At 36.5% G+C, this 24,900-nt stretch overlaps 1 protein-coding gene across 9 annotated transcripts in view; it reads right to left on the bottom strand.

Moving 5' to 3' along the window:
• Positions 1-11,493: 11,493 nt before the first annotated feature.
• MIA2 (MIA SH3 domain ER export factor 2) overlaps positions 11,494-24,900 on the bottom strand; it is a 104,732-nt gene continuing 91,325 nt past the window's right edge. For all 9 annotated transcript variants that reach the window (XM_059914139.1, XM_059914142.1, XM_059914141.1 and 6 more), the window contains 4 exons: positions 18,635-18,757; positions 13,822-13,880; positions 12,926-13,160; positions 11,494-11,823 (listed from right to left, as the gene is read on the bottom strand). In XM_059914139.1, coding sequence (XP_059770122.1) covers positions 11,657-11,823; positions 12,926-13,160; positions 13,822-13,880; positions 18,635-18,757 — 584 coding nt within the window. In that variant the 3' untranslated portion in view covers positions 11,494-11,656. The remainder of the gene's footprint in view (positions 11,824-12,925; positions 13,161-13,821; positions 13,881-18,634; positions 18,758-24,900) is intronic.

Genomic DNA, 24,900 nt, shown 5'->3' with positions numbered 1-24,900 from the left:
CCATGAGTGACCTCCCTCAGCTCTAGGGGGCTATATACAGTTTCCTCACATTCTGTAATTATTCTTATCACAGTTAATAATTCTTTATATTAAACTTTCCCAGTTTGAGCTACTGTGTGCTTTGTCTCCTGATTTGACCGAGACTGCTACATATATCCTTTCCAACTATCCCACAGCTTTTTATGCAAATGTAATGCTTTTTGTTAGTCTTTCATTGATTACTTATATATTTTCTGCAAAAAAAAAACCCATAGAATTTAAAATGTGTGATTATTTTCTTAAAAGCCATGTTAAATTTTTTCTCCTAGATTTTATACATATTAAATATAATTGATCAAAAATATAAATATTATAAATTTAAATTAGTATAAAGAATAAACTTATTAGAACTGCATTTCTTAATGACATGGATAAGGCTGCATCTTTTTTTTTTTTACCCAAATAGCTCATATTCCATGGATGAATATTACTTGTTCCTGAAATGAGTCAGGTCCATCATTCATTCTATTCCTATTTTCATTTTTATAAAAACAAGTGCTAAAAATCTTTTTCACATAAAGTAGATGAGAAGAGAAAGTTTTGTTACAGCAATGTCACCCATTCTTCGAACTTCTGAGCTTTTAGGACCAAAAAAAGCACTGGTCTATGACCAAAAATTATTTTAGATAAGTCAACTGGTTCAAAGCAATCACTAGAGTTATTCACTTTCTCGGCACTGACACCAATATTTCATATTGTCTCTTAAGCTCCAGAGGTTTACACACCTTAGTACGATGCATCATCATACGACTAGGACCAGGTTAAAGGTGTGTGCTCATTTTATACATGGGAGAAGGGTAACTGCAAAATGAAGAGTAGGAAAGGAGAATCTGCACCTTGTTCACAAGTTCTTCCTTAGGCAGAACAACTTCGAAGAAGAATATACATGGAAGGTGAAATTCTGTGAATTTTCCTAGAAGCATACCTGTATACTGCTCGGAAATTCTTTGCATACTCTGAGGGCGTGTACCCCAGTTTGAAAACTACAGCTCTAGAAAACTACTGCTTCTGTGACAAAGAAATATTAAAAGGCTTATTTCCACATTATTTATAATGAAAAGTCAGCAGCAACCTAATGACCGTTAATAACAGAATAAAGTTATTGTGGCAAAGCCACACAGTGGAATACCACACAGTGGTCAGAATGAACTAACTTGACCTCCATTTCTTAACTTTGATGGATCTCAAAAACATGTTGAGTAAAAAAAGCTGACTTCTAAAGGATATATATATATATATATATATGTATGTATATATATAATGAGCCTATTGATGTACATTTTTAAAAGGCAAGAAAAATAAACCTACATACTATACATAAACTCATTTAACTGGAAAAACAAAAAATATTCACATCGTTTTCACAAGAGTACTTACCTCTGCAGCATGAAGACAACTTATCTGTAATATTTTTTCTTGAAAAAAATTAAGGCAAATGTTAAATTTGCTCTCTAGGTAATAAGTAAAAGGGTATTCTTTATATTATTTTGTTACAGAAAACATTACAGAAAAAAACATCAGCTATTTGGGGTGTGGCCAAGAATACACAAGTAAGTAAAAAAGGCTTGTGGAACCAGATTATTCCCTGCATTAATGCTTAAAGGCATCAAATTCAGAAGAGCCACTTGTTTCGTTTTAGCTCATTTATTCTTATGTTCAGCATAATTCTAATAAGCCTGTTCGTCTTGTTTCTCAGTCTCCAGTAGATTAGAAATGGAGAGAAGTGACTGTGAAAGGCACAGAAGTTTACAATCCTAAAAAGAGAACATAACTTATCTTAAGCCATTTGTAAAGGAACTTGAAACAGAATTAAACACCCCTATAACAAGCTTGAAATACACAGCAGTGATAAATGTTTGTAATGACCCTGAATCAATAGGAAAGTATATTCAAAATATCTCTGTAGTGAGTTAATAGAGTATTTAATACATCTTAGAAATCTTTTCACACAAGATGGTTAAAATAAATATTTGTGTTTAAAAGAATGGATTTTAGTTAATCAAGAAACATTCACTTAAGTGAAATTTTCTGATAAAACACAGATAAATTAGCTAAGAAATATCATGACTGATAGAGAATAGTTGCTGTGTGCCAAACATGATTTTAACCAGGTAATTAACACATTATCAGTTCACTGATTTGATCATGTTTTCCACTAAATTAATAAAATCAACAGAGTATTTGGACATTTTGTAACCCAAGGGGTCAACAAATCCACAGACCCACGTTTTTCAGACCTAGGTAATTACCTGACTCCTTTCACCAAAAAAAGAAAATTAAGTTCTTTTTTTATCATAGTGCATTATTTGATAATACTTCCTATTATACTAATAAGTATAACTTTATGAAAGTATCAGTTAAGTGAGACTTTAAGATTTCTTTATATAAGTTTAAAGATTAAAATAAAACAGACTCTGAGGGCAAACTATTTCAAAATATAAAGTTAACATAAATATCTAGCAATTTGAAAAACTATCAAAAAGGACTTGAACTTAAGTTGAGAGAAAATCAGTTAACTTTGGTTGAAATAACTATAATTCAAAATGACAAGTTCCAACAAAGAAATGGTAATAAAATTTTTAGAACATCATTTATATCATTTCTAAATAAAGGAGAATCAATATAATTATAGGTTAATAAAAGAACATATGCCCAAAATTGGAACAACCAAGCAAAAATAGAGGTAATGTACCTCAACTTTAAAATGGCCATATATGACAAGCCCACAGCTAACATCACACTCGACAGTGAAAAGTGGAAATCCTTTCCTCTAAGATCAGGAACGTGACAATGGTGCCCACTCTTACCACTTCCATTCAACATAGTACTGGAAGTCCTAGCCAGAGCAATTAGGCAAGAAAAAGAAATAAAGGGTATCCAAGTCAGAAAGGAAGAATACTCTGCATTGACACGACATTATACATAGGCACACCTTGTTTTATTCACTTCACTTTGTTGAGCTTTATAGATACTGCAGTTTTTACAAATTGAAGGTTTGTGGCAACCCTGTGCCATTTTTCCAACAATGTTTGCTCACTTTGTATCTCTGTGTCACATTTTGGTAATTCTCACAATATTTCAAACATTTTCATTATTATATTTGCATGGTGATCTGCAATCAGTGATCTTTGGTGTTACTATTGAAATTGTTTTGGGATGCCATGAACTGTGTCCATAAAAGATGGCAAACTTAATTGATTAATGTGTGTTCTGACTGTTCCACAGACCAGCTATTCCCCTATCTCTCTCCCTCTCCTCAGACCTTCCTATTACCTGAGACACAACAATACTGAAATTAGGACAATTAATAGGCCTCAAAGTCCTCTATGTGTTCCAGTGAAAGGGAGAGTCATTCATCTTTCACTTTAAATCAAACATGTCAAAAGACAAGACAGGCCAAAAGCTAGGCCTCCTGGGACCAAACAGTTAGCCAAGTTGTGAAGGCAAAGGAAAAGTTTTTGAAGGAAATTGAAATTGCTGCTCCAGTGAATACACGAATGATAAGAAAGCTAACAGCCTGATTGCTGTAATAGAGAGCGTTTTAGCGCTCTGGAAAGAAGATCAAACCAGCCACATAATTCCTTTAAGCCAAAGCCTAATCCACAGCAAGACCCTGACTAATTTCAATTCTAGGAAGTCTGAGAGAGGCAAGGAAGCTGCAGAAGAAAGTTTGAAACTAGCCGAGGTTGGTTCATAACATTTAAGGAAAGAAGCCGTCTCCATAACATAAAAGTACAAGGTGAAGCAGCAAGTGCTGATATAGTTATAGTTATAGTTATCCAGAAGACCTAGCTAAGACAATTAATGAAGGTGACTGCACTTAACAAGGGATTTTTAATGTAGATGAAACAGCCTTCTATTGGAAGATGCTGCCATCGAGGACTTTCATACCTAGAGAGAAATCAATGCCCGGCTTCAAAGCTTCAAAGGACAGGCTGACTTTCTTGCTAGGGGCTAATGCAGCGGGGGACTTTAAGTTGAAGCCAACGCTCATTTACCATTCTGAAAATCCTAGGGTCCTTAGGTAGATTATGCTAAATCTACTCTGCCTATGCTCTATAAATGGAACAACAAAGCCTGGATGACAGCACTTCTGTTTACAGCATGGTCTACTGACTATTTTAAGCCCACTGTTGAGACCTACTGCTCAGAAAAAAAAGATTCCTTTCAAAATATTCCTGCTCATTGACAATGCACCTGGTTACCTAAGAACTCTGATGGAGATGGACAATGAGATTAATGTGTTTTCATGTCTGCTAACACAACATCCATTCTGCAGCCCATGGATCAAGGAGTAATTTCAACATGTAAGTCCTACTATTTAAGAAGAACATTTTGTAAGGTAGAGCTGCCATAGAAAGCAATTCCTTTGATGAATCTGGGCAAAGTAAAGTGAAAACCTTCTGGAAAGGATTCTTCATTCTAGATGCCCTTAAGGACATTTTCATGATTCATGGGAAGAGGTCAAAATACCAACATTAGGACCTCCCTGGTTGCCCAGTGGTTAAGAATTCGCCTGCCAATGCAGGGGACACGGGTTCGAGCCCTGGTCCAGGAAGATCCCACATGTCACAGAGCAACTAAGCCCATGAGCCACAACTACTGAGCCTGCGCACCTAGAGCCCGTGCTCTGCAACGAGAAGTCACCGCAATAAGAGGACCACGCACCACAAGGAAGAGTAGCCCCCGCTCACCGCAACTAGAGAAATCCTGCGCGCAGCAACGAAGACCCAAAGCAGTCAAAAATAAACAAATAAATAAATAAATAAAAATTATTTATATATATATATATATAAGAATTACATGAGAGGGACTCAAATTCCCTAAGGGCAATTACTTTAAAAATTGAGATATTTAGGAAAGAAAGAAATTTTTAAAAAAAACATTAACAGGAGTTTGGAAGAAGTTGATTCCAACCTTCATGGATGACTGTGAGGGGTTGAAGACTTCAGTGGAAGAAGTCACTGCAGATGTAGTGGAAACAGCTAGAGAACTAGAATTAGAAGTGGAGTCTGAAGATGTTACTGAATTGCTACAATCTCATGATAAAACTTGAACAGATGAGGAGTTGCTTCTTATGGATGAGCAAAGAAAGTGGAGATGGAATCTACTCCTATGAAGATTGCTGAAATGACAACAAAGGATTTAGAATATTACAGCAGAGTTTGAGAGGATTGACTCCAATTTTGAAAGGAGTTCTACTGTGGGTAAAATGCTATCAGACAGTGTTGCATGGCTAGAGAGAAAACATTCATGAAAGGAAGAGTCAATTGATGTGGTAAACTTCATTGTTGCCTTATTGTAAGAAATTTCCACAGTCACACCAACCTTCAGCAACCACCACCCTGATCAGTCAATAACCATCAACATAGAGGCAAGGCCCTCCACCAGCAAAAAATTATGATTTATTGAAGGCTCAGATGATGGTTAGCATTTTTTAGTAATTAAGTGTTTTTTCATTATGATATGTACTTTTTTTTTTTAGACATAATGCTATTCCACACTTAACAGACTACAGTATAATAGAAACATAACTTTTATATGCACTGGGAAACAAAAAAAAATCATGTGACTATTGTGATATTCACTTCACTGCAGAGTTCTGGAACCAAACCCGCAATATCTGCAAGGTACGCCTGTATAGTATACCTTAAAGACTGAACGAAAAAGCTGTTAGAACTAAGAAACAAATTCAGTAAAGTTACAGGACACAAAATTAATATACAAAAATCAGTTGTACTTCTAAACATTAACAGTGACCTATCCGAAAAGGAAATTAAGAAAGCATTAAGAAAGCAATCCCATTTACAACAACATCAAAAACAATAAAATACTTAGGAATAAACTTATCCAAGGAAATGAAAGATCTGTGCACTGAAAACTATCAGACACTGATGAAAAAATTGAGGAAGACACAAATAAATGGAAAGATATTCCATGTTCATGGGTTGAAAGAATTAGTACTGTTAAAATGTACATACTACCCAAAGAGATCTACAGATTTAATGCAATTCCTATTCAAAATTCCAATAACATTTTCCATAGAAGCAGAAAAAAAAAATCCTAAAATTTCTATGGAACCACAAAAGACTCCAAATAGTCAAAGCAATCTTGAGAAAGAGGAACAAAGCTGGAGGCATCACATTTCCAGATTTCAAACTGCATTACAAAGCTATAGTAATCAAATCAGTATGGTATTGGCAAAAAAACAAAAACATAGTCTGATGGAATAGAATAGAGGACCCAGAAAAATAAGCCCATGCATATATGGCCAATTAATTTTTGACAAGGCACCCAGTATACACAACAAGGAAAAGATAATCTCTTCAATAAATGGTGTTGGGGAAACTGGATATTCATATGCAAGCAAATAAAACTGGACCCTTGTTTTACACCACACATAAAAATCAACTCAAAATGGATTAAAGATGAACATAAACCTAGAGCCATAAAACTAGAAGAAAACACAGGTGGTAAGCTTCTTGACATTGGTCCTGGTAATGCTTTTTTGGATTTGACACCAAAAGCAAAGGCAAGCAAAATAAAAAATAAACAAGTGGGATTACATCAAACTGAAAAGCTTCTGCACAGCAAAGGAAACCATCAACAAAATAAAAAGGCAACCTATGACATGGGAGAAAATATTTGCAAACCATATATCTGATATGGAGTTAATATAAAAAATACACAAGGAACTCATACAACTTAATAGCAAAAAAACAAATAACCCAATTTGAAAAGTGGGCAGAGGACTTGAACAAGCATTTTTCCAAAGAAGACATACAAATGGCCAACTGATACATAAAAAGATGCTCAGTATCACTAATCATCAAGGAAATACAAATCAAAACCACAGTGAGGGCTTCCCTGGTGGCGCAGTGGTTGAGAGTCTGCCTGCCAATGCAGGGGACACGGGTTCGCGCCCTGGTCTGGGAAGATCCCACATGCCGCGGAGCAACTAGGCCCGTGAGCCACAACTACTGAGCCTGCGCGTCTGGAGCCTGTGCTCCGCAACAAGAGAGGCCGCGATAGTGAGAGGCCCGCGCACCGCGATGAAGAGTGGCCCCTGCTTGCCACAACTAGAGAAAGCCCTCGCACAGAAACGAGGACCCAACACAGCCAAAAATAAATAAATAAATAAAATTTAAAAAGTATTACATCTCACTAAAAAAAAAAAAAAAAAAAAAACAAAAAAAAAAACCACAGTGAGATACCACCTCACACCTGTTAGGCTATCTATTATCAAGAAGTCAAAAGATAACAAATGCTGGTGAGGATGTGGAGAAAAGGAAACCGTGTACACTGCTGGTGGGACTATAAACTGGTACAGCTACTATGGAAGAATTATGAGGAAGTCCCTCAAAAAATTAAAAGTAGAATTGCTATATGATCCAGCAATCCTCACATCATGGTATATACCCAAAGAAAATGAAATCAGTATCTTGAAGAGATTTTAGTACCACCATGTTCATGCAGTATTATTTACAATAGCCTATATATGGAACAACCTAAGTGTCCATAGAGAGATGAATGAATATATAATATATATATAGACAGTTATCAGAGAGCTCTCATGTTCCATGAAAAAACCCACCATCTCTTTTGTAGTACTTGTATCAAATTCTGTCAAAGAATTTGACAGAATTCAAATTCTGCTGCTACTTTGAAAGAAAAAGGAGATTTAATTTGAAAAGGTTATCAAGCTAGATGCTTATTTAAGTAAACTCATGATGAACCCTGAACCACACTTGCAGAAACAGACTAAAAATCACCAACTATATTCATAAAATAATTTTATAGCATCTAACCACATCTACAAATTGTCTGGCTTTAAAAAAAAAAAGTCAATTTTTTTTTCAACCAACCTGGTTCCAAAGAATGTGATCCTTCCTCTCAACTATCCTCTCTCCCCTGCCCCAAATATTGGTCCCAGAATATATTTTAGAAATATATTCCTAAAGAATTATCCTAAATCTAGGGTGGGGGGGTGGGTAGAGTGTATATACTTTTTAGATGTTATACTATCATATATAATTCTTTAAAAATTCTAAAGAGAAAAAGAAAGAAAACAGCTTTAGTGCTCAGCAAGGAAAGAATAGTCAAACTGTATTCACAAAAAGGAAACTTATACAACCATTAAAAATGAGCTTTACCATGACTACATAAAAATTATTTATATTAAAGAATATAAAATTATAGACATAATTACAATACAAAAGATACTTGAAGGATAAAAGGCCTGACAAACTACAACATAAATGCAAAAAATGATTTTGTTTTGGTGATGACCCTGGATGATTGTTTTTTCTTCGGCTTTTGAACATTTTCTAACTCTTCTTATAGGACGACGTTTTACTTTTCTATTTAAAATATTATACAGAGGGGAAAGTTATCCAGCCAGGACCAAGAAGCATTCTTTCTTGAAATGTCCAAGCCTATTGCATATCAGTCCAAAATAATGCTCCGTTCAATATCTTGAATGTCGGCTTATCCCTTTAACTATCCCTTCAGATGCTGTCCTGATGTTATCAGGGGCTGGGAGTCAGTCTGCCTGATAGAACCTGAAGCTGGGCTCAGAGCCAGTCCATATACTTGTTGACCCTTAAACAATGTCCATGGCAGGGGGGGGGGGCAGTTAAGGGTGTCAACCTTCCATGCAGTTGAAAATCTATGTATAACCTATAGTCAGCACTCCTTATCCGCAGTTCCTCCATATTCAAGGTTCCTCCATATCCGAGGTTCTGCATCTGCAAATTGCAACCACCCATGGATTGTGTAATACCATAGTATTTACTATTGAAAAAAATCTGGATATAAGTGGACCTGCACAGTTCAAACCCATGTTGTTTAAGGGTCAACTGTATATGATTTGGTCTGCTGGTGAACAACATTTAATGATGATAATGTTATAAATGCTACTTATGACTTTCAAATTTTATTTTATTTTTTGAAAGATTTATTTATTATTTATTTAATTTATTTATTTTTGGCTGCGTCAGGTCTTAGTTGCAGCACGCGGGACCTTCACTGAGGCGTGCAGGATCTTTCGTTGCAGCATGCAGGCTTCTCTCTAGTTGTGGCGTGTGGGTTTTCTCTTCTCTAGTTGTGGCGCGCAGGCTCCAGGGCGCATGGGCTCTGTAGTTTGAGGCACACGGGCTCTCCAGTTGAGGCACACGAGCTCAGTAGTTGCGGCGCACGGGCTTATTTGCCCCACAGCATGTGGGATCCTAGTTTCCTGACCAGGGATTGAACTGGCGTCCCCTGCATTGCAAGGCAGATTCTTTACCACTGGACCACCAGGGAAGTCCCTGATTTTCAAATTTTAGATCAACTGTGGGCCAAGTACAGAAGGTAGGTTATGCTTGTAAATCAACTATACTTCAGTTGTAAAAAAATAAAAATTAAAAAAAAGAAGACAGGGGCTTCCCTGGTGGCGCAGTGGTTGAGAGTCTGCCTGCCAATGCAGGGGACACGGGTTCGAGCCCTGGTCTGGGAGGATCCCACATGCCGCGGAGCAACTGGGCCCGTGAGCCACAACTACTGAGCCTGCGTGTCTGGAGCCTGTGCTCCGCAACAAGGGGGGCCGCGGTGGTGAGAGGCTCGCGCACCGCGATGAAGAGTGGCCCCTGCTCGCCGCGGCTGGAGAAGGCCCTCGCACAGAAACAAAGACCCAACACAGCCAAAAATAAATAAATTAAAAAAAAAAAAAGAAGACAAGTTATGCTTGTAGGCATAATATAATTATTAGCAACCTTGAAAATATAAATGTATAGCTAAGAGAAAATAGGATTTTGGCCAGGGTAGGGGAAGAAGGGAAGTGGAATAAAGAGAAGGGATACTAATAGAGGTTTAAATATATTAAAAATTACAAAGGCAACAATAGAAAACTTTAATTTGGATAAACATCAAACATGAAGAGGAAAGGAAAATGGGGATGGGAATAATACAAGTGCATTAAGTCCCAATTTTTCATCTCAAGGAATCAATATACTAACTGATAAATTTAATAAATTAAGTTGATAAATCAGAGATTAGAGGTATAAGATTATCTTCTAAAATTCTAAAATCATCAGAATTAAAAAGGGAAATAAGAATTAAAAGAGAAACTGACTAGGATGTATAAATGGGGATAAAGAGTAAATGGAGAAAACTTGCTATTCATCCTAAAATACCATTATTTGATTTATTCCCATTTGTTTATATTACTTTAATAAATATATTTTAAAACTAATTATGTTCCTTTATTCTGGGATCCCAAAGTATTTTAGACCAGTCAGCCCATATCAAGTCTTCTTGCCTTCCACCATGCTCTCATCCAATGCTCTCCTTGCCTCCTCTACGATTCTGCTTCTCTCTCTACTAATGTTTGTTTGCCTTCTCCTCTCTCCTTCTCTTCTGTCTTAAGCCAAGACAAGTCTCCCCTATCCCAGGGCAAACAAAAAAATTTTACTTGATTGGAGCATTCCACATCACTCCTCTTCCATTGTTCTTCTTTCTTTCCCTTTCCAACTTGAAAAAATAGTCTATTTCCCCCTGAAATCTGGCTTTTAACACCAAATGTAACGATGCTTTTATAATCCTCATTCTACTTATTATTTTATCCAGGCATTTCACACAGATCCTTTCTTTTTCGCCTTTTTTCTAAGCCTAGTTAGCCTATATTCTATACATAAATAGTATAATATTTATTACCTATACTTAATTGCCTTTCGTTTCATAATCATACTAATGTACAAGATGACTAATAATAGAACACAAACCTGAGTTAGAGAGACATTCTAAAGATACTGAGTCCAAAGTTCAAAATGACACACTGCCTCAATACAGTTACCTTATAGTAAATCTCAACATTCCCCACTAAAAACAGTAAATATCTTACAAATGAAGAGAAAAACAAGAAAAAAGAAAACCTGCATACGAAATCAGTGAATGAACTAAGAAGATCCAAATTCTGAAATTTGTCATTAGACAATATCCTGGTTTTCTTTAAAATATAGTGAACTTTGACTTTTAAGTGTATTAATTTGTTGCTTTGGGTCATTCATGTCTATTTGCAAGAAAGAGGACACATTTTTGGTTAAGATAACTGAATGGGAAAGACCCATATAAAGCATTAGTTTTAAGCCTCAAAGCTATCGGCAGAAGTAAAGAAACTAACTAATGGAGCCATATTTATTAAAAAAACTAGCTGATTTTATTATTATCAATGCCAAACAAGTCTTTAAATCAATTAATATTTATTTAATTAAGCATAAAGTTACTTTCACATTTGTCTACAACCATAGTAAACACAGTTCTTGGAATAAAGACACAGCCTTTGGAGTTCAAATTATCCCCAACTGCAAGATTACATATATAAAACTCTCATTATTGTTTATGTGATAGTGGATGGGTTAAATTAAAATAATTATACTATCTAGAATAAAATAAGATGGAAATAATTTACTCATAAGATTCATATTTAAATCATCTTTATTTACAAAATACTATCCTGAGAATTATAATTCCATTAAGCTTCAATTTGAGCAAAAATATAATCACTTAAGTAACAGCAGTTACTTAAACTGAAAATGAGAGAGAAGTCAAAATTACTTTTGAGGAAAGACCAACAATATTGTCAAGTTTCTTGCTGTGGTTCTGGATGTTCAGTAGTAGGCTCATTTGAGGGCGGAATCAGCCCTGATGGGAACTCACTTCTACTTTCAGGATGCGGGGGTGGAGGGAAAAATCCAGCTCTTGGGGGAAGATAATGAGGAAAGACTCTTGGTGGACAGATATTTCTCACTGTTCAAAGAGATTGGTAAAAGACATTTTTTAACTTTCAGCACCTGTACTGCAGCCCCAGTAAATCATTAGCTTAGAACTGCTAGTACCTATCTTTACTTTCAAAAGTTGACACCAGAATAATTACCTGATCTAACAAATGAATTTTTACAACATTGAGCAACACATATTCTCTTCAACTACACGCAATTAAAGGGAATATCATTAATTTAGGTGCAACTTTTTTGTCCTATGAAAATCTAACATCTTAACACTTTTTGAAAAGAACAATTATTTCAAAATCTAGTAAAACTTACTCTAAAAAAAGCTTTCATGTAATATAATTTTCACCAGACTTAAAACTCAGATCAGTAATTCCCAAGTCTAATTTGATATTATCCTAAAATATTTCCAGTTATATCAAAAACTGTCTTTAAATTTCCCAATTAAAATTCATTTTAATTCACCTTAAACTTTAAAAATAGAGGCAGAATGAGGGAAGGAATGACTATATTAGGCAAATGACAGGCTTTTTCCTAGTGTTTGGTAACCCTGTATTTATTCTGCTGAAACCTATAGTTCTAAATGGCAATGCATAGACATAAAAGCAATAATTATTCCGTTTTTTGTATGTGAGGCTATGAGGAATTTCAATAAATTCAACAATTAGTCCAAACATGATAAACACATTTTAGGTTTTAAACAAATAAGACTGCATGGGAGCTACTTATGAAAAAAAGATTTTAAAAAATACTTTAGCCAGTCATTTTAATGCAAAAATATAAATTGAAATTACTTTTACTAATTGACAGAGTACCCAATTTCTATCAAATAAGATACAATTTTAGTCTTAACATAAGACTGCTGCAAAGAGCCAATGATTTTCTTGATACTAAATCATAGAAATAATTGCATATTATTAAGATAAATCAAGTTGAAGCCTCATTACTGATGAGGCCTCATTACTGATGGCTGGCTATCTTCCCAATCTGGAAAAGTAATGGCACACACACAGAAGCTGAGAAAAATTTTCCTCCACTGTATTACTACATGAACAGAAAGTAAAATTAATATTTCTGATCTACTCTATAAGACATATATTAACCTTAAAAAAAAAGCATACCTGGAAATGGAGGAGGTGCTGGGCCAGGGAAATCCCTTGGTGGAAAATAATCGCGGGAAGCTCCGTACATGCTTCCTGGAGGAGGTGGAGGAAAAGGAGGACCCCTTCTAATGAAAGGACCCCTTGTACCCATTGGAAACAATGGGCCTCTGATTGGAGGGTGAGGTGGAGGAACCAAGCCAGGGCCAGGTGCTTCATTTTCAATGGGATGAGATGAATCAGGCACGTTTAAATTCTACAGCAAATTGACAAATGGCAGTCATTAAACAACAGCAAAATCTGCAATAGTTTTCCTGAAAAGCTTAGGCTTAGAAGAAAGCATCTAGGCACCTAGGCAGAAAGCAGTCTATGATATCCTAAAAGGCTCCAGAGAAAGATTCGGTTTTCTACATCAGATGAATTTTAGCTATCATGAATATTTTATTAACTCAACAGAAAACAGCTTTAACCAACAAAGTAATAATCTGGCTAAAGATAAAACATAAGAATAGTCGAAGAGTACCAAAATATACATTTCTTTTATCAAGCATATACTGAGAAAAAGAAAAGATGCTTATGTTAATATTTCCAAGGTGACCAAAAACCAAGACTGTAAGCACGGTAAACAAAAAACATACTTTAAAACATTCAAATAAAAAATCCAAGGGGGAAAATTCAAGTTCTTGTTTAACTATATAAACTAAATCAAACCTCAAGTCTGTACCTTGTACTTTATCACCATAGGGTACAATCCAGAAAGGAAATAGCTATAGTGTTAAGTACGAAGTATATTTGTGGAAAAGGAAAAAGCAGCTTTTAATCAAAAACTAGATGGCTAGCTAAATTTCTGTTCTAGTAAACCAAGAGATTAGAAAGATCCTGAATACATGGATTAAAATTCCACTTTCAATACTTACACCAAGATCGTCTTTGCTGTCATTTCTACCAGATTCCATTTCTGAAGACGCTGGCCCATCTAGACATAAAAGTTAAACCGTGAAAAATACATGATTTATCGCTCCATTCTTAGATCAAGAGATCACAAAGGACACTGACAACCAGCTTGACACCAGCATCCTGTATTAGGGCCACAAGAACAGCTTGAGGTCCCTGGAAATTTTGGCAGACTCACGAGTTCTGCAAAGGTGTGTGACTGTGGTTTCCCTATCTTGTGCCTAGGCAATCCTGAAAAGAGCATCATTACGGAAGCTTCCAGGAGGTAGCATCCCTCTCCCTCCCTCCTTCCTTCATATTTCTCCTGCCTTCCTTCTTTCCTTTCTTCCTTCATTTTTCTCCTGCCTTCCTTCTTTCCTTTCTTCCTTCATTTTTCTCCTGCCTTACTTCTTTCCTTTCCTTTCTTCCTCCCTTCTTCCCTCTCATCTTTCCTTCCTTACTCTTCCATCATGTAACACAGACTAACAATTGGATTAGCCACTGCTTCTAAATAAATGTTTCTGGACTTTATCATCAAGAACTGCTCAGGCTCTAAGAACATAAATTCAAACAAGCCTCTCTCCGACCACGACTACGTGTCCTCTCCCAGCCTTCTCATTTAGCTACTCCCGCTACACCTGTCCTTGGATTTCACTGAAGCCTCCAGTCCTCTGATCTAACTCTCAGTTTCCTCCTTTCTGCATTTCCTTCCCTAATTAGCAGACTTCAAACTCCATCACTAACGGCCCGTCACTAGTGTCCTTATCCTATTGGCCATGTTTCACATGTGCTTGACAACATTCAGTCCTGCGTTAATTCAACTCTCTGCTTCCACTCTGCCTATACCTGAGCCACTTAGCACTTCTGGGGGTAAACTACACCACAGAGCCATGTAGACTGTCTCCACTCCAGGCTGACAGACCTCCAGCCACATTTCCAGCTGCCTATTGCCTAGGCTTCCTTCTGCATCTTCTAAGCCAGTTTTCCCTTCAATTTGAAACCTCCATTCTCCTCAAACCTACTACACCAGTCACTTAGAAACTCCCTTAACTTTTTGTAGCCAAACATATAAATGTATCAGCCACTATATTCCCATGATCTTACTTCCTATTATCATGGGAAAGGATTCTTCTAGACAATCTAAGACCCTGATTCTGTACTCAGAGTCCCCCTCCTCCAGCTTCCACAGGGATCTTCCTCTCTCTGTTGCCTCCCTCCACCCTTTCTGCTAGACCCATCCTATCAGCAGGTCTCTCCCAACTACTATTTTAAAATAAGACAGAAAAAGAGAATCACCCCCTTACAGCTAGCTCTCCCCTTCACAGTGAAAAACTGTTCTATATACATTATTCAGAATTCCTCCCATTTTGTCCTCACTGTGGTGCAATCTATGTGCAACACCCACTGCTCCAATGAAGTTACTTCCCCCAAGATAGAAAAGTCTCTTTTTTTGCTAAATTAAAATAGAACTTTTAGTCCTCATTTAATTTTATTTCTCACCATTGTTGACTACTCCCTCCCTCTTTAAATCCTCTCAGCCTTCAACTACTGGGATGGTACCTTCTCTGTCTCTCCTTTCTAGCTGCTCCTCAGTCTTGGTGGGCTCCACTACTCCTCAGCGGCGGTCTCCTCAGAGTTCCACCCTCAGCCCTACTCTCTTCTCATTCTTGCCTTGAGAAATCTCATCCACTCCTACAGCTTTAATTTGATGTATATCACTACAGATTTCCAGACATATAATTCAGATCTAGATATTTCCCCCAGGACTTCAGAGCTTGAAATGCCTACTTGAATAGTCATGCAGGTGCATCACAGGTGCAGCTAAGTCTGTAAGTTCAAAATGTAACTTATAATCTTTCCTGTCAAATGTTCTGCTGCTCCTTGTTCCTTGTCTCAGAACAAGGAATGGTCCAAGTGCCACAGCCAAGAACCTGAGCATCAGCCAAGACTCCTCCTCCTCCCTCACTGCCACATGCCTTCAATCTTAAGTCCTCCCAGTTCTATTTTTTCTGTGCCTGTTCACATCTATCTGCTCTGCTAAGTCACCACCATCAACCCTGCAGACTTGTCACAGTCCCCTAAAAAGTTACCCTCCTTCCAATCTTTAACCGCACCCTCCAATCGATTCCCCATAATGTAACCAGAGCAATTTCTCTAAAATGCAGATCTGATCTGATTATTTCTCTGTTTAAAACCCTTCAATGTGTTCCTATTATCCTGCAAATAAGGCCAATATTTCTGAACAGGTTTGTAGGTCCTTGAAAACTTTATGCACTGCTTACCTCTTCACTACTTGTTTCAATATTCCCTGAAGTGCACCTTTCACTCCATGTTGCAGCCATAATTTAAGAGGCACTCTTAATTCTAAGTCTTTAAAGATGCTATTCTCTCCTCCCAAAACATTATCAACATCATTTTGGCCCAGCTAATTTCTCCTTTAATTCTCAGCTTATATGTCACTTCCTCCAAAAAGATTTTCTTGGCAATCCCACATTCAAAATACCACCACCTAGGGCTTCCCTGGTGGCGCAGTGGTTGAGAATCCACCTGCCAATGCAGGGGACACAGGTTCGATACCTGGTCTGGGAAGATCCCCCATGCCGCGGAGCAACTAAGCCCGTGCGCCACAACTACTGAGCCTGTGCTCTAGAGCCCATGAGCCACAGCTACTGAGCCCGCATGCCAGAACTACTGAAGCCCACACGCCTAGAGCCCGTGCTCTGCAACGAGAAGCCACCGCAATGAGAAGCCCGCGCACTGCAACGAAAAGTAGCCCCCGCTCGCCGCAACTAGAGAAAAGCCCGTGCGCAGCAGCGAAGACCCAACACAGCCAAAAAATAAATTAAATAAATAAATTTATAAAAAAAAAAAAAACCACCACCACCTCTCATCTGGGTTAGTGGCTAGTGGCCCATATGCTCCCATAACATTTTGCACTCATTACTTTTGTCACTATATAGTGCAACTGCCTACAGACCTTTACTAGACCTCAAGGTATAAGGAATGCTGACCTATTCACCACAGAAATACAGCAGATACCACACAGTGCCTATCATACAGTAAGCATTCTATAGATATTTAGTGCATCAATGGCAGGGTTGATGCACTAAATTGATCCACTACCCTCTCATTTCAGTATAGGGATCAAGACAATGGCTCTGGAGTCAGACAGACATGGGATCAAATCCTGGCTCTAATACCTCCTACCTGAGACCATGAGCACCTTTTTGAGCTTTGGTTTCTTCATCTGTAAAATCAGGATAATAGCATCTACTTTATAGGTTCATTGTGAAGATTAAATGAGATAATTCATTTCATTCAATAAACATTTACTGAGCACTAGTGCTAAGTTAATGTATCAACCTATCTCTCACCACTCTCCTTCATGTAAATACCATAAACTGATAAACCAATAATAATATATTACATATATAGAAATTTTTCTATTTACAAAATACTTCCACACACATTAACTCATTTAACCCTCATAAGATCTTGTATGAGGGGATTAATAGCTCAGTTTTACAGCCATTCTCCATCAATAACTCATGCTCTTTTGTTTTTGCTTATACTGTTCATTATTACTAGCACAGATCCTTACCTCTTAACTAATTTTTCAAATTCCCTCAAAAGCAGCTCAAATGCCACCTCCTTCATGGAGTTTTCCTTTATCCTTCAACTATATGGGAGCTCTCCCTTTCTGTGAACATAACATATTCTCTCATGGGACTTACTATTCTGACCAGTATTAGTTAAGCATATATATTTGTCCTTCTCTCCTATTTAATTATTAGCTTCTTACAGCTAAAAACTATACTTTACTGTAATTATATTATCTACCATGTCATGCAGGGTACCTTCCAAACAGAAAGCACTTTAAAATTATTTGCTAAATTGGATACTGTTCTATCACAAAAAAAAATGGACATGTGAAAAATTTTAAATAGCATTAGTTTAGAAACAGATGTTCAATCATACATGTACTTTCATTCCATTAAGCTTGAATTAATGGGCGAAAATAATTTCAAAAGCCAAACAGTTAGAAATAATTAACTTAATTATAATAACAGAAAAACAGGTCACAGGTCTGCTTTCTTGCTTTATTATTCAGAGAAGAATGAGTTTCTAAAATAATACATGTTTCAACTGGATAACCCCCCTCCCCTAAAATATATACCTTTTCCTGAAGAAAGCTTTAACTCATAAATTTCAACTTTCTACTTACTTTTAATCTTTTTATTTCCTTAATGTTATATACTTCTAATAGATACACTGGATATATATATTTCCCAGCTTCAATGGGTTGCTGTGAAGTGGTTTAAGAAAAAGAGCCCATGACAAACAGTTGATTGCTCAGTAAAATTTAAATCTACCTAAGCATGAAAGGTTTAAACAAGGTAATTGATTAACCCATCAACAGAGTATGCACTCAAATTATTTTTCTGGTAGACTGTAACATATCCATTCACACCAGCCTAATTTCCCTAATTACTAAACAGGATATATGTCAGTGGACTGGAAAAACTAGAAATTAATCACAGAACACAGTAAAATTTACCATCTTGGGTTCATATAGTAAACTCATTACAATGGTGCCCAAACCAACCACCAACATATGTGCAGACGCCATGGATGTGTACAAAATAACAAGAAACATAAAACCAGGAAGTTCTCAGGAAACAGACTGTGGCCTTAAGAGCTAAGCAGAGATCACAATTATATTAGTCCTTTATGCAGCTTCCAGTTCTTTAGTATGCCACCATTATTAAAAAACACATACACACAAGTATTTCTTACCCGTTTTATCCAAAGATGGCATATTAAAACTTCTGAGTTCTGCTGGTCCAGAAAGTCTACCAGAATTAGAATAAAATCTGTCTTGCCTTTGTGGAGGAAGAACTGGATCAGGATACGGTTGGCCTAGAAAACACGTTTTTAAAATATCTTCATTAAGATAAAAATAAATCGAGTTTCCTTAAGTTTAATATAATGGATGTAGATATTTTTCTTGCTTTCTAAAAGACTGACACAGGGACTTCCCTGGTGGTGTAATGGTTAAGAATCCGCCTGCCAATGCCCGGGACACGGGTTTGAGCCCTGGTCCGGGAAGATCCCACATGCCGCGGAGCAACTAAGCCCGTGAGCCACAACTACTGAGCCCACGTGCCACAACTACTGAAGTCTGCACGCCTAGAGCCCGTGCTCTGCAACAAGAGAAGCCACAGCAATGAGAAGGCCGTGCACCGCAACAAATTGTAGCCCCCACTCGCTGCAACTAGAGAAAGCCAGCGCGCAGCAACAAGGACCCAACGCAGCCAAAAATAAATAAATAAATAAATAAAATAAAAGACTGACATGTATTCTTGGTAGATAACAGTAGACAATTTTAGGAAAATTACACACTTTACTAAAGGCAATAACTTTGCTTTTGTAGTAAACACAAGTATAATGTTACCCTGGAGTTTGATAGTTTCCATTACTATGTGTAAATTAGAATATATGAATAGAATTTAGTTACATACATTAACTTTCAATTTTAATAACAGTGGAAGGAAGCAGATACATCAATATATCAAAAAAGGCTTTGAGGAGCTAGCTACTAGCAAAGAAAGAAAAAGCAGAATATGCTGTAAACATAGCAAGAAATTTAGTAGAACTGACAATGATAAAAGAAATGGTCACCAAAGCAGAAAGAGTATCATTGAGGTCATCAAGTAATCAAATTTTCAGTAACTTCAACATTTTGGAATTTAGCATCCCTCCAAAACTAAAGGGAAAGATCTCTGACTCAAAAGAGGAATGGAAGGTTCACAATACTCAGATTAAGGATATCTGGAGAGACACAAATTTAGGCACAGACTCTAACTGAGGTGCTTCTACAGCCAGCCTCCTTTGTCATTTATGATGACAAAATGGTAATAACTCATGAGTCTTTGTGGAACTCATCATTCTTGAAAAAATATAGGTAGTCTATCTCATCTCCAATAGGTGATGGTAGACTTCGATAGATTAAGTAGGCATTTGCCAATCTTCAAAAATATAGCGAAGGACAAACGGGATAAACTGTGTGACTCTCCCCCATCCTAACAGGTACAGACAAATGGCCTCAAACTACCTTCCATGACTGTCTCAGGCTGTGGTTCATAATGTGAACTCCATACAATGTTGGATATGTCACTTGTCATCTGACTCAGCCACATGGGACCTTATTGACACATCTTTCTCACACAAAGCCAAGGATACCACCTGGCAACAACTAGAGTCAATGAAGAGAATTATATTTAATGAGCTCTCAAGGGTCAAGGGATGTGACTTAAAAGAGGAAGATCCGGATAGTCTTGAAGGCTCATTTCCTCCCCCTTTCAGAGCTGTCTCAATGGTTTGAATGAATTAGCCCAGTGGAAGAAAAGGCCAATACCAACCACTGAGATCTAAACTGAGTTTTCCCTTTCTACTTTAAACATGGGATTAATTAAATGGCAGAGCTGGGCAAGGGGATAAGGATAAGATGGGGAAACCTGAAAACTTCCCAACTCTTTCTCAATGAGCTCTCAAGATACCATATCATTATTTTGCTTCTAAAATACATCTCCACAATATCAATAACCTCAGAAATACAAAATTTTGCTACAAGTATTCTATTTTATCAATCATATGTCCACATTGCCCTCCTCTGGGATAATTAAATCTACCAGCTCCTATTATGTGCCAGGCATTAGTGATACAAAGTTGGTTTTGATACAGTCTGTGCCCTTATGGTGACAGAAACAAATAAAAACAAATAAATTAATGCCTTAAATAAAAGGGCATACAAATAATATGAGAGATGGCCTATCTAATTCTGATTGGAGGAGTCAGAAATGATATCACAGAGGAGGTAAAGCTTGCCCTGAAAGAAAAATAAGGAAGGATGAACAAGTAAACAATGGTATTCTGGTCAAATTCAAATACACATATACATGTATATGTACATGTACACACACACACACACACACACACACACACACACACACACAATGTAATAAGATAAAACTATGTAGAAAGCATATGACCAAAGACTAAAATACAAATAAGGACATGAATGGTTCCCTTCTTCTTTGCCTTCTTACCTTTGTTTCCTACCACCCTTCTAAGAAAAGAGATGATTGAAAAGAAATAATGGGAGAAGGAAAAGAATCAGGGAAAAAAGGAATAAAAGAGTGGGAAGGAATGTACAGTGCATTGTGAAGCAATTTCGTAAACTAAAAATTAGAATAACATTCAAGATGTCTAGTTTAAACAAAAGTGTTATTCATCTCTTTTCATTCCAAAACAAATCTTGAATTGCAATAGTTCCTTGGGTAACTATTTAATAATTTGGGGGTCTATCACATAACAAGAACATCAGCACGGTTGAGAAGAGAATTATAAAGATGGATAAAGGGTTTGAATTTTTTTTTTAATTCAATACTGTTTGCTAATCAAGTACAATAAGCATCTTCACATAGAATGTGAAGAAATAGTTTAATCTAATGATTAAGGAATTTAAAAGAAATGGAAAGCAAAATTTCCAGGAAGTAGTTGATAAAAGCATTGATATTGGTAGGTTATGGCTCTGGAATAAAGAGACCGATGGTATAGAGAAAATGTCTAAGAAACAGACCTATGCAAATATGGACATTTAAGATAAAAGTGATATTTCAAATTGATAAACCAATATACAATATTAAAACAACTGTCTATCCAATGGGGAAAAAAATAACTCTCCAACTAAACATTAAAACAAAAATAAAATCCAGACTAAAGGCTTAAAAATCAAAACAAAATTTTAAATTTTTAGAAGAAAACAGAGAATATTTTTTTTTATCTAAAGATAAGTCTTAAAGAAAACAAAAATTCCATAAAAATAAATTAACTTACCTATAACAAAATTTGAAAAACTTTTGTTTTTTGATGTATAACAATAACATACATAATAATAAACTAAGAAAATATTTGCAAAATATAAAAGATTAGGGCTTCCCTGGTGGCGCAGTGGTTGAGAGTCTGCCTGCCAATGCAGGGGACACGGGTTCGAGCCCTGGTCTGGGAAGATCCCACATGCCGTGGAGCAACTGGGCCCATGAGCCATAATTACTGAGCCTGCGCGTCTGGAACCTGTGATCCGCAACAAGAGAGGCCGCGATAGTGAGAGGCCCGCGCACAGCGATGAAGAGTGGCCCCCACTTGCCACAACTAGAGAAAGCCCTCGCACAGAAACAAAGACCCAACACAGCCATAAATAAATAAATTTTAAAAATATATATATATATATATAAAAGATTAGTATCCAAAGGATACTAAGAATTCCTATTAAGCAAGAGGGAAATGGATCAGGCAATTTACAGGAGGAAATACAAATGATCAATAAACATGAAAAGGGGCTCAAGCTTACTAATAATAAAAGAACTACAAAAAATAAAGAAAGAAAAATGAGAAAACTTTTAACTCATGTGGCTGGAAATATTCAAAAAAGTTTTACATCAAGTATTGAAGAAATAGCTACTCTCAAATTCTTCACACATAACTACTCTTGAGGACAAAGGGCAACATCTATTAAAACCGAAACTACGCATAACTTACTTCCCAGCAATTTCATTAACTGGACTCATCTCTAAAGAACACATGTGTAAAAAAAAAAGTGTTAATTGCAACAATGTTAGTACTGGTGAAACACTGGAAACACCCTAAATGTTCATCAGAGGAGACTGGATAAGACTGGATAAATATATTGTGTTATATTCATATATTTATTTATACAGCAATTAAAATAATAAACTTTATATTAAAATGGAAAGAATTCAATAATATATGCTGATAAAAACTTGATAAAATAGAAAAATACTTTTAAAAAAATCATATATAGACTGTAAGTTTACACACATTAAACTCATGAGTGGTTGCCTCTGGGAAAGAAGGAACATAATGACCTTCGGAAAGGAAACAGAATAGACTTCAACTGATATAGTGTGCTATTTATTTTTATGTTTTATGTACCCATTCTCTCCCTCCCTCTCTCTCTTACACACACACACAGCTACACATATATATATATGAAACAAATATTAATATGTAAATTCTGGGAGGTGATATACAGTATTTTGCTATATTATCTATGTTTTTGTTTCTTAATCTGTAAAATGGGAATAACACTCTTAAAATTCTTAGAATGATTAATATAAAGCACTTAACATAACATCTGGCACGCAGTAAGTACCCCAAAGTAGCTGTAATGATAAATTAAATTTTTTATGATTATAAACTATATTAAAAAATAGTATTTAGTCTCTTTCAAATCTAGGACCATAAGCTTCAAGTAGATATTCAACATTGCCCTGTAATCATACCAGATTTCACTGACATTTAATCAGCTTCACTATCCTAAATGGCTACTGTGTACCTTTTTCTCCCTCCAAATCTCTGACAATCCCCTCCTCTCCTATCCCAAGTTAATTATCTTGCATATCAAGAAACTTGATGCAGGAACTTCCCTGGTGGCACAGTGGTTAAGAATCCGCCTGCCAATGCAGGGGACACGGGTTCAATCCCTGGACCAGGAAGATACCACATGCCGCAAAGCAACTAAGCCCGTACACCACAACTACTGTGCTCGCGTGTCACAACTACTGAAGCCTATGTGGCTAAAGCCTGTGCTCCGCAACAAGAGAAGCCACTGCCATGAGAAGCCCGCGCACCACAACGAACAGTAGCCCCACTGGCCGCAACTAGAGAAAGCCCGCACACAACAATGAAGACCCAATGCAGCCAAAAATTAATTAATTTATTTATTTATTTATTTTAAAAAAAGTACAAGGAGGGGAAGTGACATAATTCACCTTTAATGCATATCTCTCTACATTAAGTAGCACAAGATCTGCTGAGAATTAAGATTCTCATTCTTCTCTATTACTTCTCTATTCCTAGAAAAGGAGGCTGTGAGGCTAGATAGAGGAACAGAAGGACACTGAAGTCAGAGCACTGAAAGATCAAGAGGGGCACTGAGAGGTCAAGAATACCAAAGAGTGAAAAAATGATAAAAACTGAAACTTTGTTTCATTAAAGTGTCTGTGGTTTTCTTACTTTTTTGTTTAACTTAAAATTCTAACCCAATATTTACATGAACTTAGACACAATTACTATCTTTCTTGTTAGATTCATTAATGTATTACTCTGATTAATACTTGCACTACAAATTATTTGTAGATATAATTCTCAAGAATCAGTTAAAAGACTAAAAGCCAAGAATCCTGCAGATTCATACCCTGACAGTCAAAAAGCTATCGTTTAAATTCTAGCATTACTTTTCTTATTGGAATTATTTGTTACTAGTATTGTTGAAACATCGTTACTAATTACAGTTTATAAAAAGCATAAGAGGGCTTCCCTGGTGGTGCAGTGGTTGAGAATCTGCCTGCCCATGCAGGGGACACGGGTTCGAGCCCTGGTCTGGGAAGATCCCACATGCCGCAGAGCAACTAGGCCCGTGAGCCACAACTACTGAGCCTGCGCGTCTACAGCCTGTGCTCCACAACAAGAGAGGCCGCGATACTGAGAGGCCCGCTCACCGCAATGAAGAGTGGCCCCCACTTGCCGCAACTAGAGAAAGCCCTTGCACAGAAACGAAGACCCAACACAGCCAAAAAAAAAAAAAAAAAAGTAGTCAGGGAAGCATGCAGTCCCACAAGCTGTTGGCTTCTTTAAAAAAAAAAAAAAAAAGCATAAGAATATTTTAATATGCATGCCTCTTAAAATGTATTAGTAACTACTAAATATGGGAGTTAAGAGATCATATTTTAAGACTTTCTAAAAACTTGCTTAAATTATTACTCTTCAAGATTGCTTACTATGCACAGCTTTGTAAATAAGAGCAAGTACAAACAAGGCAATTACTTAAGTAGAACTAAACAGAAAAATCATATATTCCTTTCTTCCAAAAGGTAATATTAAAATCTAAGAAATTATGTTACCCAAATATATTTTTTAAAAGATAGTTATATAATAAGTGAAAACACATTATAAAAGTATAATCCCTCTGGGTAGACTGC

This window comes from Balaenoptera ricei, chromosome 2 (assembly GCF_028023285.1).
Source record: "Balaenoptera ricei isolate mBalRic1 chromosome 2, mBalRic1.hap2, whole genome shotgun sequence".
Classification (NCBI taxonomy): domain Eukaryota; kingdom Metazoa; phylum Chordata; class Mammalia; order Artiodactyla; family Balaenopteridae; genus Balaenoptera; species Balaenoptera ricei.
The sequence above is the reverse complement of the archived record's forward strand: the minus strand, read 5'-3'. Positions and strand labels throughout refer to the sequence as shown.